The sequence below is a fragment of the Solanum stenotomum genome, chromosome 1 (genome assembly GCF_019186545.1).
Source record: "Solanum stenotomum isolate F172 chromosome 1, ASM1918654v1, whole genome shotgun sequence".
NCBI lineage: Eukaryota > Viridiplantae > Streptophyta > Magnoliopsida > Solanales > Solanaceae > Solanum > Solanum stenotomum.
In genome coordinates this window covers 28,962,212-28,974,901 of record NC_064282.1, presented here as the reverse complement: position 1 = coordinate 28,974,901, position 12,690 = coordinate 28,962,212, and the positions used below count along the sequence as shown (strand labels likewise).

General features: G+C 30.5%; 3 protein-coding genes across 3 annotated transcripts; all 3 read left to right on the top strand.

The window, feature by feature from the left end:
• Window positions 1-4,995: 4,995 nt before the first annotated feature.
• LOC125853264 (proteinase inhibitor type-2-like) lies at window positions 4,996-6,118 on the top strand. The gene is made up of 2 exons (XM_049532934.1): window positions 4,996-5,163; window positions 5,340-6,118. The coding sequence occupies exons 1-2, from the start codon at window positions 5,115-5,117 to the stop codon at window positions 5,909-5,911; spliced, it is 621 nt and encodes a 206-aa protein (XP_049388891.1). The 5' UTR covers window positions 4,996-5,114; the 3' UTR covers window positions 5,912-6,118.
• Window positions 6,119-9,154: 3,036 nt separating this feature from the next.
• Window positions 9,155-9,694, top strand: LOC125871905 (proteinase inhibitor type-2 CEVI57-like). The gene has a single exon (XM_049552648.1). The coding sequence runs from the start codon at window positions 9,155-9,157 to the stop codon at window positions 9,692-9,694; it is 540 nt and encodes a 179-aa protein (XP_049408605.1).
• Window positions 9,695-9,838: 144 nt separating this feature from the next.
• On the top strand, window positions 9,839-10,654 carry LOC125871824 (proteinase inhibitor type-2 CEVI57-like). The gene is made up of 2 exons (XM_049552540.1): window positions 9,839-9,977; window positions 10,176-10,654. The coding sequence occupies exons 1-2, from the start codon at window positions 9,932-9,934 to the stop codon at window positions 10,652-10,654; spliced, it is 525 nt and encodes a 174-aa protein (XP_049408497.1). The 5' UTR covers window positions 9,839-9,931.
• The last annotated feature ends 2,036 nt before the right edge of the window (window positions 10,655-12,690 follow it).

Sequence of the window (12,690 nt, the reverse complement as noted above, 5' to 3'; positions counted from 1 at the left end):
TCATTTTTTCAAATGCATATCAGGATTAACATTTATCTATTTTTAAAAGAGAAAAGACATAAAATGAATAGTTTAGGTGTATTGTTGACACTTATCTCTTTATTTTTGTTACTTTTATTTTAATTTCACCTTAAATTTCACTTCACATTCCATGCCACCCCACCCATCCTCACTTCAAGTTGTCTTCCTCCCTCCATTTTCTTTCTTTCTTCTTCTTCTTCTTCTTCTTCTTCTTCTTCTTCTTCTTCTTCTTCTTCTTCACCTCTCATTCTCATCCTTCCCCACCCACGTCAAATTGTGCCCTCTATTCTTTTTCTTCAGTTAAATTTCATTCGTTCAGTCTTTTATAAAAAAAAGAATCATATTATTTTCTAAACTTTGTTGAGTTAGTGATAACAAAATTAATTATTTTTCTAAGAAAAGTCAAAATTTTGAAGGTATCATCAATGAATTTATCTTCTTTTCATATAACATCAAAATTAGAAATAATAATTTTGAAAGAATCAATAAATTTCCCAAAAAATGAAAGAGCTTGATTGAAATCCGGACAATAAGACTAAATGATACCTCCTAATCATCTTGAAATTTAATTGGTTTATCAAATTGTTCGAAATGTAAGAAAAATATTTAGATAAAGTTTCAAAATTGAAGAGACTTAAACTATTAATAGTAAAAAAAGAAGGGCGAAACTGTGGTAATATAGTGACATTGAAAGTGAGGAGTTTTAATGGAGATGACAATGAATTTTTAAAGAAGAAAGAAGAAAGAAAGAGGAAAAATAACAAAGAAAAAAATTAAAATAATAAGAAAAAACAAGAAACTATATTTTATAACAAAATACCTATAAAAATAAAGTTATATTCATTATTTTAGGTTGATCACACTTTTTAAAGAGAGTGGATCTATGTCAGGTGGGAAAAAAATGATGTAATAGGACGTCTGCATAATTAAGGTGTCTTTTTTAAAATTTGGAATAACTTCAGGTGTCACTTTATGTGTTTTCTCTTTTTAAAATCAATTTTAAGGGTTCAATTAAATTTAACTTAAAAGTGTCTTAGCCGTAGTTAAAGGTTTACTTCTAAAAAAATGACTATGAAAAATCTCATCTTCCACAAATTTAGCTTCCGTAGGACCATAAATCATAGAACTGTAGAGTTTACAAAAAAAATAAAAATAAAACTGCAAATATTTATTTGTTCATGATTAATCAGTTTTTTTTTTTAAGTTTCAAAAACTGGTTCATACCAATTTTTAGGTGAAACCTTACTATTGCTCACAAAATTTATTTATTTAAGAAGTAAAATATTTGTTCAAATATAACTTTAAATTTTAAAATATTCTTTGGTACAACTTCAAATATTTAGTTAGTTTTTTTTTTTTTTTTAAGTTTTACTAAATTTATGACAAAATGTTAGCTTAGTACTCCATGTAGTACAATACAGATGAATTGTTATCGCGTGACACCCTTAAAAAATATTTAAAGTCATTAATCAAAAAGTAATTTGTCAATATAAAATAATATTAATAACTTGTTTATATTGAATTAGAGGGAGCACTTAACCCACTAAATGTGTAATTCACTTTATCGTTGCATGTAGCAGAATAGTCACGAAACATATTATTTATGTGTGCTAAAAATAAAGTTTTACCATATCAACAATAAAATATTTAATGTAGGAGAATAGTCACAAAACATGATTTATTTAGGCTGAACCTATCGGTGATCTCCTAAAGTTGGCACCAATTTTCACTTAGACACCTTAACTAAGCTTTGTTCATTTTAGACACCTCATATTGAATCCCACTGTCATTTTGACAATTTCTACTAATTTGACGCATTCGGTGTGCTGCACCCATTTTGAGCGTGTGAGGAGTGTTTTTTTTTTTTTTTTAATAATTTTTTTCTCCTTCTTCTTCCCTTTTTATCCTACCACTTATTCCACCTTCCACCATGAAAAATCATGTTGAAAAACCTTACAAAATATGAAAAAATAAAATAAAAAATTATCACACTAATTTTTAAAATATTTGCAAGAACAAAATTTTAAAAAATCATCACACTAATTTTGAAAAAATTTACTCTAACAAAACACACCTTTATATATATATATATATAAGAAGAATGTCATATTTGTCAGAACCTCACCTCACTATCGATAAAATGATTCTCAAAATCAAATTTACAATGAAAAATGAAAAAAGAAAGATTAAAATCTAAGGATTTTTTTTAAAAAAAAATGGAAGAATAACCAAAAAATGGTGGGAGGGTTGGGGAGGCAAAAATGACGGAAGTAAGACCGATGGGGTGGGGGTGGGGTGATGTAAGGTGGGGTTGGGAGTGGTACAAAATAGGTAGTTTTATTTATTTATTTTATTGAAAAATAGTTGTTTTTTTATAATTTATTTTAAAATTATTATTATTATACTAAAATGCCACATGCCAACTTCTAATTAGTCAATATGTCATGTCATTCACAAGTGTGTTACACACTCTTCATAATTTTAGCTGATTGTCAAAAAAGGGTCAAAATGACACAGTGGTGCCCTACTTGAAGTGTATAAAATGAACAAAGCCTACTTGAGGTGTATAAAATGAACAAAGCCTACTTGAGGTGTCTAAATGAAAATTGGTGCCAACCTTAAGGGGCTATCGATGGATTTTGCCATTTATTATGCTACAAATAAAGTTTTACCATATCAACAACAAAAATTCATATTTATAACTTCAAGAACTCATACATTATTTTTAGATTTAACTAAATTTATGGTCAAAAGCTAGCTTAGTACTTTATTTAATACAATATAAATGAATTGTTAAAGCGTGACACCCATAAAAAAATATTTAAAGTTATTAACCAAATAGTAATTTATCAATATAAAATAGTGTCAATAGTTCGTCTATATTGAATTAGAGGGAGTAACCCACTCACTAATATGTAATTAGCTTTATCGTTCCACGTAGGAACATAGTCACAGAACATGATTTATGTGTGCTAAAAATAATATTTTACCATATCAACAAATAAAATATTTAACGTAAAAGAATAATCACATAACATGATTTTTTTAATTTATATGTGCTACAAATAAAGTTTTACTATATCAATTAACAAAATATTTAATGCATGAGAATAGTCACAAAACATGCTTTGCATAATTAAAGATAGGGAAAAGACAGGAAATAGGACTAATGAGTGAAGCAATTAACAAAAAGTAGATGGTTACTCTTTCTTTTGATCACATAAAGTTAACTTGAGATAATTAATTACTTAATTATTGCTCCTATCACTATACCTTCTAAGAAATTTGAGAATTCATCGATTTTAAAAACTGTTAACTTTGAATATGAATAGATGAAAAACATAGCTAGTGTAACTTTCACTATACTTGTAAGTCCCACTATTATCTCATGTCTTTATTTTCTTTCAACCTAGTTAGTAATTAGTAATTTGTTCTACGAATTATTTAGACAAAACTTCACTTACATATGGAACATTAAATATAAATATTGCTATGAATGATAGTACGTTAACATACAAAAACTTACTTACAAATGGTTTAAATTTCCATTTCCTTTCTGAAAAAAGGCCCAAAAATATTCTTTAAATTTATAAAAAAGACTAAATTTTTTTTGATATATTTAAATATAAAAAGTGAGTACTAATATTTAATTTTAGATAGATGGATTTGGCTCCCCTCCATTACCCCTTCCCTTCATTTCGTCAAGTGCACCGCTAGATAAGAGACACGTGTCTTATTTAAAGTTTAAAGGTCAAGATTATATTTTATTAACAAATACCATAACCAGAGTTAAGTCAATTAATTTTAGAAAACTAATCTCGAAATTTGGTAAAAGATACAATATATTCCATACAAAATTTTATATTTATTAATATCATTAATTTCATCTTATATTTTTATATTTAAATATTAAAATTGTAGAACATGAAACATTTATATTAATTGTGATAAATAATAATCTTCAAAAATATTTGCATTTAAAACAATGTTTTATTTATTTTCACACAAAAAGAGAAGATAAAAGAATATTTTTAAAAAACGTATATTTTTTTTCCTTCAAACGTACATTAGCCACATTTTCTTCTTGGAATAATTTTGGTATCGTTTAATTTTAAAAAACTTTTGTCTTTTTATTTTTTAGTTTTGTTTCGTGTTCTTTTATTTTATGGTTTTTTCTTTCAACATTGATAAATTCTTCACTTTTGTTTTTTGTTTCACATATAATATTTCAAGAATAAAGTTTACTATTACAGAAAATTATTTAGTTGATTTTCACCTTAAATATCAAACAATTTAATATTTAAGTATAAAAATATAAGATGAAATTAATGATATTAATAAATATCAAATTTTGTATGGAATATTTTGTAATTCTTACTAATTTTGGAGAGTAGTTTTCTAAAATTAGTTGACTTAACTATGATTATGATAATTGTTAATATAATATAATCTTGACCTTTAAATTTTAAATAAGACACACATGTCTTTCATTTAGAGGTATACTTGACGAAATGGAGGGAAGGAATAATGGAAGGGAGCCGGATTCGGCATGTTTTATTAGTACTTACAGATAGACCCATTATTGTCCTTCGATTAGATACAATAATTCCATTAATTATGCTTAGTACTCGACTCAATACTCATATATACAGGGATCAAAATGAAAATAAACCTATAATACATGGACTAAAATGGTTATTTCCCCTAAAGCGATATATGCCAATTGTGGAGAAGAAAATTGTTGCTAGATGACAAATATTTCAAAAACAAGAATTAATTAAAGATAGCAACTAGGGAAAGTTAAGCTTTTTAATAAAGAAGAATAAGCAAGTGCAAGTAATTTGACAATCTAATTTTTTTTTCACCAGCAAGCACATATTTTTCTTCTTTAGCAATTGGAGGCTATTAATATATAAATTAAATATATATAATGCGAAAAAAACGTTTTAATGTGAAAAAAAAAAACGATTTGGTTAACTATGTTTTATTTGATCACTCGTTTGCTATAAATAGGTGAAGGAGCTAGGATAGACACACCTCACCCCAAACAAAAGAAAAGAAAAGAAAATCAAACAAGGTAAAAAGAATCCATAATGGCTGTTCACAAAGAAGTTAGTTTCCTTGCTTACCTACTTGTTCTTGGTAAGATTTGCCTTTCTCCTTTTTGTTGAAAAATTATATGCACAACGGAAGCATATCAAAATTTTATTGCTTACACTTTCTTCTCTTTAATTTCTTTGTTGAGGCATACACAATAAGTGTTACTAGTATATATGTCTTTTTTCATTTCTCTTTCTCCTTTTTATATTTGTTTGCAGGATTAATGGCACTTGTAAGCGCGATGGAACATGTTGATGCGAAGGCTTGTACTTTAGAATGTGGTAATCTTGGTTATGGGATATGCCCACGTTCAGAAGGAAGTACGGAAAATCCCATATGCACCAACTGTTGTGCAGGTTATAAAGGTTGCAATTATTATAGTGCTGATGGGACTTTTATTTGTGAAGGACAATCTGACCCAAAAAACCCAAAAGCTTGCCCCCGAAATTGTGATCCACATATTGCCTATTCAAAATGTCCCCGTTCAAGAGGAAAGACACTAATTTATCCCACAGGATGTACCACATGTTGCACGGGGTACAAGGGTTGCTACTATTTTGGTAAAGACGGCAAATTTGTTTGTGAAGGAGAGAGTATTGAACCCAAGGCATGTACCCTGGAATGTGACTCTAGAGTTGCATATATGACTTGTCCATCTTCTGGATTAGCCAAGTTGAATCAAGTTTGTGTTAATTGTTGCACTGCAGGAGAGGGTTGCAAACTCTATGGATATGATGGATCTTTAATTTGTACTAGGGAGCCAGCTCAGGGCTATATATCTACCATATAATTAAGGCATCATCAATAATATGTGTTGTAGTTTTTAATTAATGTATGAAATAAAAGCATACACACACAATGACATGCTAATCCCTATAATGTGGGCATCAAAGTTGTGTTATGTGTAACTACTTATTATTTGAATAAAAGAAAAAGATCATCCATAATTGAGGACTTGACTCCTCTCTAGTGGTGATCTCCTTTGGTCTTATCCTTAATGAATGACATGTGTCTTTAATTATAATTTTTCAACGAATTAGATGCTTAATTCATTTACTTTTTAAATAAACCACCTTTGGAGTCAGGTAGACTTTTAAGCAAAATTTTTTTGACAAATGAATACGGTCATTATTACACGAGGTGGAAGATGACCGTTTCCTTTATGTGGAATAATGATAGTGAAAATTTCATCCTTATATAAAAAAATGTCCAATATAATGCATAGGTTACATAAGATATCCCTATCTAGAACAAGATAATCGTAAAAACATTTTGAGTAGCTGGCTTGCCCCTGATGGATATATAATAACACATAGATTCTTATGAATCATGTCAAGAAATTAAAGTGTCCTTTTTTAAACTATAATTTTGATATTCGGAAGAACATACTTGATTATATTATTCTTCAGTTTAACTTTAACTTGTTTCGGTAAAGAAAAGACTTCAAGCGAAAATGCCTCCATGTTTCTCCTTCACCACTCTAGTATTGGCTAGTGCATCAGCCATGCACACTATTTGCTTCTCTAAAATAAAATGAGTAATCTGGAAATTGCAATCTTTCATAATCTTTCTTACTTACATAACAATGTTAGGATTTAATAGAAAAATTCTTACCAGACATCAGATTAAGTTACAAGTTATTTCAAAGTGAATGAATTTATAAATTTTCACACACTCGGAATTCAATGTTAATTTTTCATAATTTAGTTGTTTTCTCTTTAAAAAAAAAAAAAAAGAATTGGGACCACGGCATTATTAATTATTATCATTATAATAGAAGAAGTATGAACTATGATCAATAAGAGAAATATCCTATGAATATTACACCATCTTACTCAAGAAAAAGCTTCTTACTCAAATAAATTTATCTAAATGAATGTGTATGTTCAATAATTTTTTCAGCTAATTTCCAAAAAAGTGTACAAGACCTAATTTAACATGGTATCAGAGCAGGGCCCGTCTCACCCGATGTTGGGGCCCCCAAAAATCAAAATTGCCCACACACCAGATGCTAAGCACAGGGCGTGAGGTGGGGTGTTAAAGAATAACAAAAGTCCCACATCGGTGGTTAATGAGATGGGTGGACTCCTTATAAGACTTGGGCAATGTTCATCCCTTTGAACTAGCTTTTGGGGTGTGAGTTAGGCCCAAGACCTAATTTAACATGTACATACATATAAATCTATTACACGTAATGTACGTACGACGTTGATATATATTTGAATAATGTTCATTGAAATTTGGTGCTATACTTTGATTACAATAATAATGTACTACAAGCTTTCCGTAACTGTTGAAAGGTTCAAAGTCTTGCAGATTCTTAGATTGACTTAATTTCTACATGTGTTATTATCCTCAACCTCCATTAAAGTTTTACAATGGCTCTTTACAAACCATAAGCTCTATGCGATAAACTCGATTGAAGAAAAAATCATCCATATGAATGTAAAGTTTTTTTTGTACTATCAATATCAGTACTATTTATTTATTATAGCAGATTAGTTATCGGTTTTATTTTGTTATATAAATAGCATAATCGTAGATTATATTTCCACGTGGAACTTAAATCATTTAATGAAAGCTTAATTTGGCAGAAAAAACAGAGTCGTGTCGAGCTCTATAGGGGTCCGGGTCCCCTCCATTACCTCTTCCCTCTATTTCGTCAAGTGCACGTCTAGATTAGAAACATGTGTCATATTTAAAGTTTAAAGGTCAAGATTATATTATATTAACAAATATCATAATCATAGTTAAGTCAACTAATTTTAGAAAACTACTCTCCAAATTTGGTAAGAATTACAATATATTCCGTACAAATTTAATACTTATTAATATCATTAATTTCATCTTATATTTTTCATTTACATTTAAATATTAAAATTGTAGAACATGAAACGCTTATGTTTAATGTGATATATAATAATCTTCAAAAACATTTGCATTTAAAACAATGTTATCTTCTATTTCACAAAAAAAAAAAAGATAAAAGAATATTTATTTTTAAAAAAACATACTATATTTTTTCCCCTACAAACACAATAGCCACATTTTCTCCTTGGAATAATTTTGGTATTTACGTTTAATTCTAAAAATCTTTCATCTTGTTATTATTTTTTTTTTATTTCGTGTCTTTTATTTTATGGCTTTTTTCCACACTGATAATTCTTAACTTTTTTGTTTTGTTTCTCAATATAGTATAATATAATATTCCAAGAGCAAAGTTTGCTAGTACATAAATTGTTTAGTTGATTCTCACCTTAAATATCATACAATTTAATAATTAAATACAAAAATATAATATGAAATTAATGATATTAATAAATATCAAATTTTGTTTAGAATATATTGTAATTCTTACCAAATTTGGAGAGTATTTTTCTAAAATTAGTTGACTTAACTATGGTTATGATATTTGTAAATATAATATAATCTTGATCTTTAAACTTTAAATATGACACATGTCTCTAATCTAGACGTGCACTTGACGAAATGGAGGAAAGGGGTAATGAAGGGGAGCCGGATCCGCTGTATAGCACCACGTGAATAATTAAAAGCCGACGATAAATAATAAAGAAGCAAGTGTATAATACCTAACTTAGCAAGTAGAAGCAAAAATAATATAATACAAAAAATTTATCAATTGAGCTGTATGTAATATTTTTAAAATGTTTTAACTAGACAATAATGGATACATCTATCTTTTTTGTTTTTGTTCTATAAATAGGTAAGAGAAGGACAGACCTTAACCCAAAGAAAAAATAAGTTAATCACGATAAATTGATAAAGTATCTACAATAGCTCTTTACAAAGTTAAGTTTCCTTGCTCAACTACTTTTTCTTGGTAAGATATTTAATTCCCTTGTCCTTTTCCTCCTTTGTACTATCAAATTTCTTTATAACGATATCATTTGTCTTGAATAATATAACATAAAATAACATAAAAACTAATTGTTACGGAGAAATATTGTTATAGATGATTATTGTTATAAATTAAAGATCTTGTTCTAACGACATAACTTAATTATATTTGTAAATGTTTATACTAGTAAGCACGGTGGAACATGTTAATGCTTGTACGAAAGAATGTGGTAATCTTGGCTATGGGATATGCCCAGGTTCAGAAGGAAGTCCAGAAAATCCAATTTGTACCAATTGTTGTTCGGGCTATAAGGGTTGCAACTATTATAATGCTAATGGAACTTTTATTTGTGAAGGAATGTCTAATCCCAAAAATCCTAACACTTGCCCCTTATATTGTGATCCACAAATTGCCTATTCAAAATGTCCCCGTTCAGAAGGAAAGACGATAATTTATCCCACCGGATGTACCACGTGTTGCACGGGATACAAGGGTTGCTACTATTTTGGTCAAGAGGGGGAGTTTGTGTGTGAAGGAGAGAGTATTGAACCCAAGGGTTGTACTCAAGAATGTGACCCTAGAGTTGCTTATATGACTTGCCCATCTTCTGGATTGGCCAAACTTAATGAAGTTTGTGTTAATTGTTGTACCGCAGGAGAGGATTGCAAACTCTATGAACATGATGGATCTTTACTNATTAAAAGCCGCCGATAAATAATAAAGAAGCAAGTGTATATATGTACGCAACTTAACAAGTAGAAGCAAAAATAATATAATACAAAAAATTTATCAATTGAGAGGGCAGTATGTAATATTTTTAAAATGTTTTAACTAGACAATAATGAATACATCTATCTTTTTTGTTTTTGTTCTATAAATAGGTAAGAGAAGGACAGACCTTTACCCAAAGAAAAAATAAGTTAATCACGATAAACTGATAAAGTATCTACAATGGCTCTTTACAAAGTTAGTTTCCTTGCTCACCTACTTTTTCTTGGTAAGATCTTTAATTCCCTTGTCCTTTTCCTCCTTCGTACTATCAAATTTCTTTATAACGATGTCATTTGTCTTGAATAAAATAATATAAAATAACATGAAAACTAATTGTTACGGAGAAATATTGTTATAGATGATTATTGTTATAAATTAAAGAGCTTGTTCTAACGACATAACTTAATTATATTTGTAATTGTAGGAATATTTATACTAGTAAGCAGGGTGGAACATGTTAATGCTTGTACGAAAGAATGTGGTAATCTTGGCTATGGGATATGCCCAGGTTCAGAAGGAAGTCCAGAAAATCCAATTTGTACCAATTGTTGTTCGGGCTATAAGGGTTGCAACTATTATAATGCTAATGGAACTTTTATTTGTGAAGGAACGTCTAATCCCAAAAATCCTAACACTTGCCCCTTATATTGTGATCCACAAATTGCCTATTCAAAGTGTCCCTGTTCAGAAGGAAAGACGATAATTTATCCCACGGGGTACAAGGATTGCTACTATTTTGGTCAAGAAGGGGAGTTTCTGTGTGAAGCAGAGAGTATTGAACCCAAGGGTTGTACTCAAGAATGTGACCCCAGAGTTGCTTATATGACTTGCCCATCTTCTGAATTGGCCAAACTTAATGAAGTTTGTGTTACTACAACAAAATTGATTATCAGGGACAAATGATTTTGTCACTTATAACTCATATTTCGTCACAAAAGATCTTTTGTGACAAAAAAAATCATCAATCAGTCGTCACAAAAGGTGTGTCTCTAAATGTATACAGAGACGATTTAGTGCTTCATCGCTGAAAAAGCTATATTAACTACAAAAATAAAAAAAAAATTTCCCCAAATGAGTAGCATTTGTGACAAATTTATTTGTCATAAAAATTGATTCTTTTTGTAGTTGATAGTATGATTTTGTCACTAAAAAGGTTATTAACAGCGACAAAATTACATAGTCACTAATTATTTAGTTCAATCAGTGACGACACCAATTGTCTCTAAAGTTATATGTATTTCGTGATTGAAAAAATATAATTTCGTCACTAATGATTGTTTTTACATACAAAAAAGTGTTGTCTTTAAATGTATAAATTAGTGACAAATTTATTATTATAAAAAGTACTAACAATTTCGTAGTTAAATCTATCATCTTGTCACCAAAAGTATTGGTTTTACCACAACATATGTAATGACCCTCCAGGTCATTTTTAAATTAAAGAATTCTTTCCCTCGTTTAGAGCATTCTTGTAGCGACCCTAAGTCATTTATGACTTGCTGGCACTGACTGTTCGGTCGCCTGGTCGTTCGTTTGGGTTTTAGGCCCGTTTCCCTGTTTTGGAGAGTTTATAACTTGAAAAGTTGACTTTGGTCAACCTTCTTGGAAGACGTGCTCAGATGAAAATTATGACAGCTAGGTTAGCTTCGGAATATCGATTTTGGTCTAGAACGACCCTTTGTTCACTTCCCGAGGCTTTAGATGGCAGTTGTGGAATCTGGGTCAAAACGATACTGGGTGTGGGACCCACTTTTCATCGAAGCGATCTCCAAATGGAAATTCCGCCTTCACCGTTGAGTCCAAAATATCATTTTCAATCAGATTCCATATATGGTTTGTATTTTTCCGACTCCGAACTAGTCCGGAACATCGAAATTTAAGTTTGAAGGGTTGTAGAATTCTAACGCGGCGGTGATGTGGCAGAGCCACGCGACGCCACGTGGCAGCGGATGGAAATCTGGAAATTTCCAGATTTTAGGACGAATTTCGTCCATTATTTCTTTCACATCTTCAACATAAGATTTCTCCTCCATTTTAAGCCCGAATTAAGTGATTCAAAAGGCTAACTTCAAGAGAATTTCGTGGGAAATCTAGAGGTGATCTTAGGAACGTGAGGGGAGGCTTTGTTTGAGGTAAGAAATCGAATTTAGCTACTGCTAGGGTGATTTTCGGAATGAATTGTTGTTGAATTTTGAAATGTGAGATCTTGATCATCTTAGGTCCGTTTTGAGTCATTCTTGAGGCTAACTTGTAGAGTTTTTCGCAAGGATCGTCGTGGTGTAATCTGTTTGGGTTGGAAGGGTCTTGTTTTTCCAGAAATGGGTGATCAAGGGGCTGCTAGTGTTAATTGTTGTGGCTGAATTGCTATGTTTTAGGCATCTGTTTGTGCTAAATTTTGGGGTATTAGTTTAGTAAGGTATTTGGGACGTTTTCACGGATTCATTTTCGGGATTCCAATTGTGGGTCCCACAATCCCGTTTTAGACCCGATTTTGGGTCCGTCTCCGAAAAATATAATTTTAGTGTCAATATATTCGTAATGACAAGGTGATTAACCTTTTGTTAGTGGGGAAACATTTGGAGACCGTTCGGAGGGGAAAAGCTCCGGTATCGTGAGTTGGAGCACGCGTGATCGGCTTTCAGGTAGGCTATGGCTTTCCCTCGTGAAATTGAGCATGTTTAGGCATTTGTTTATTGATTTGCTTGAGTATGGAGGGGTTCGGGTGTCGAGCATGCTAAATTTCTATAATTCCTGCCTTAGACCTTATTTCGGGAAAATGTTGGATTATGACAGCATGTCTCTTGATATTATTGAACATCCATACCTTGTGGTGTATATGATAATATTGATTTGAAGTATGTTTGGCCTTAGTCTAGGCTTAGACTAGTGTTGCCATAGACTTGCGAGGTTTCGGATGTCGTTGGGCAGTAGAACTTTTT

Coding starts and splice junctions, on each gene's coding strand:
- LOC125853264 (XM_049532934.1), top strand. CDS start 5,115: ATGGCTGTTCACAAAGAAGTTAGTTTCCTTGCTTACCTACTTGTTCTT. Junction 5,164..5,339: donor TGCTTACCTACTTGTTCTTG/GTAAGATTTGCC, acceptor ATTTGTTTGCAG/GATTAATGGCACTTGTAAGC.
- LOC125871824 (XM_049552540.1), top strand. CDS start 9,932: ATGGCTCTTTACAAAGTTAGTTTCCTTGCTCACCTACTTTTTCTTG. Junction 9,978..10,175: donor TGCTCACCTACTTTTTCTTG/GTAAGATCTTTA, acceptor TTGTAATTGTAG/GAATATTTATACTAGTAAGC.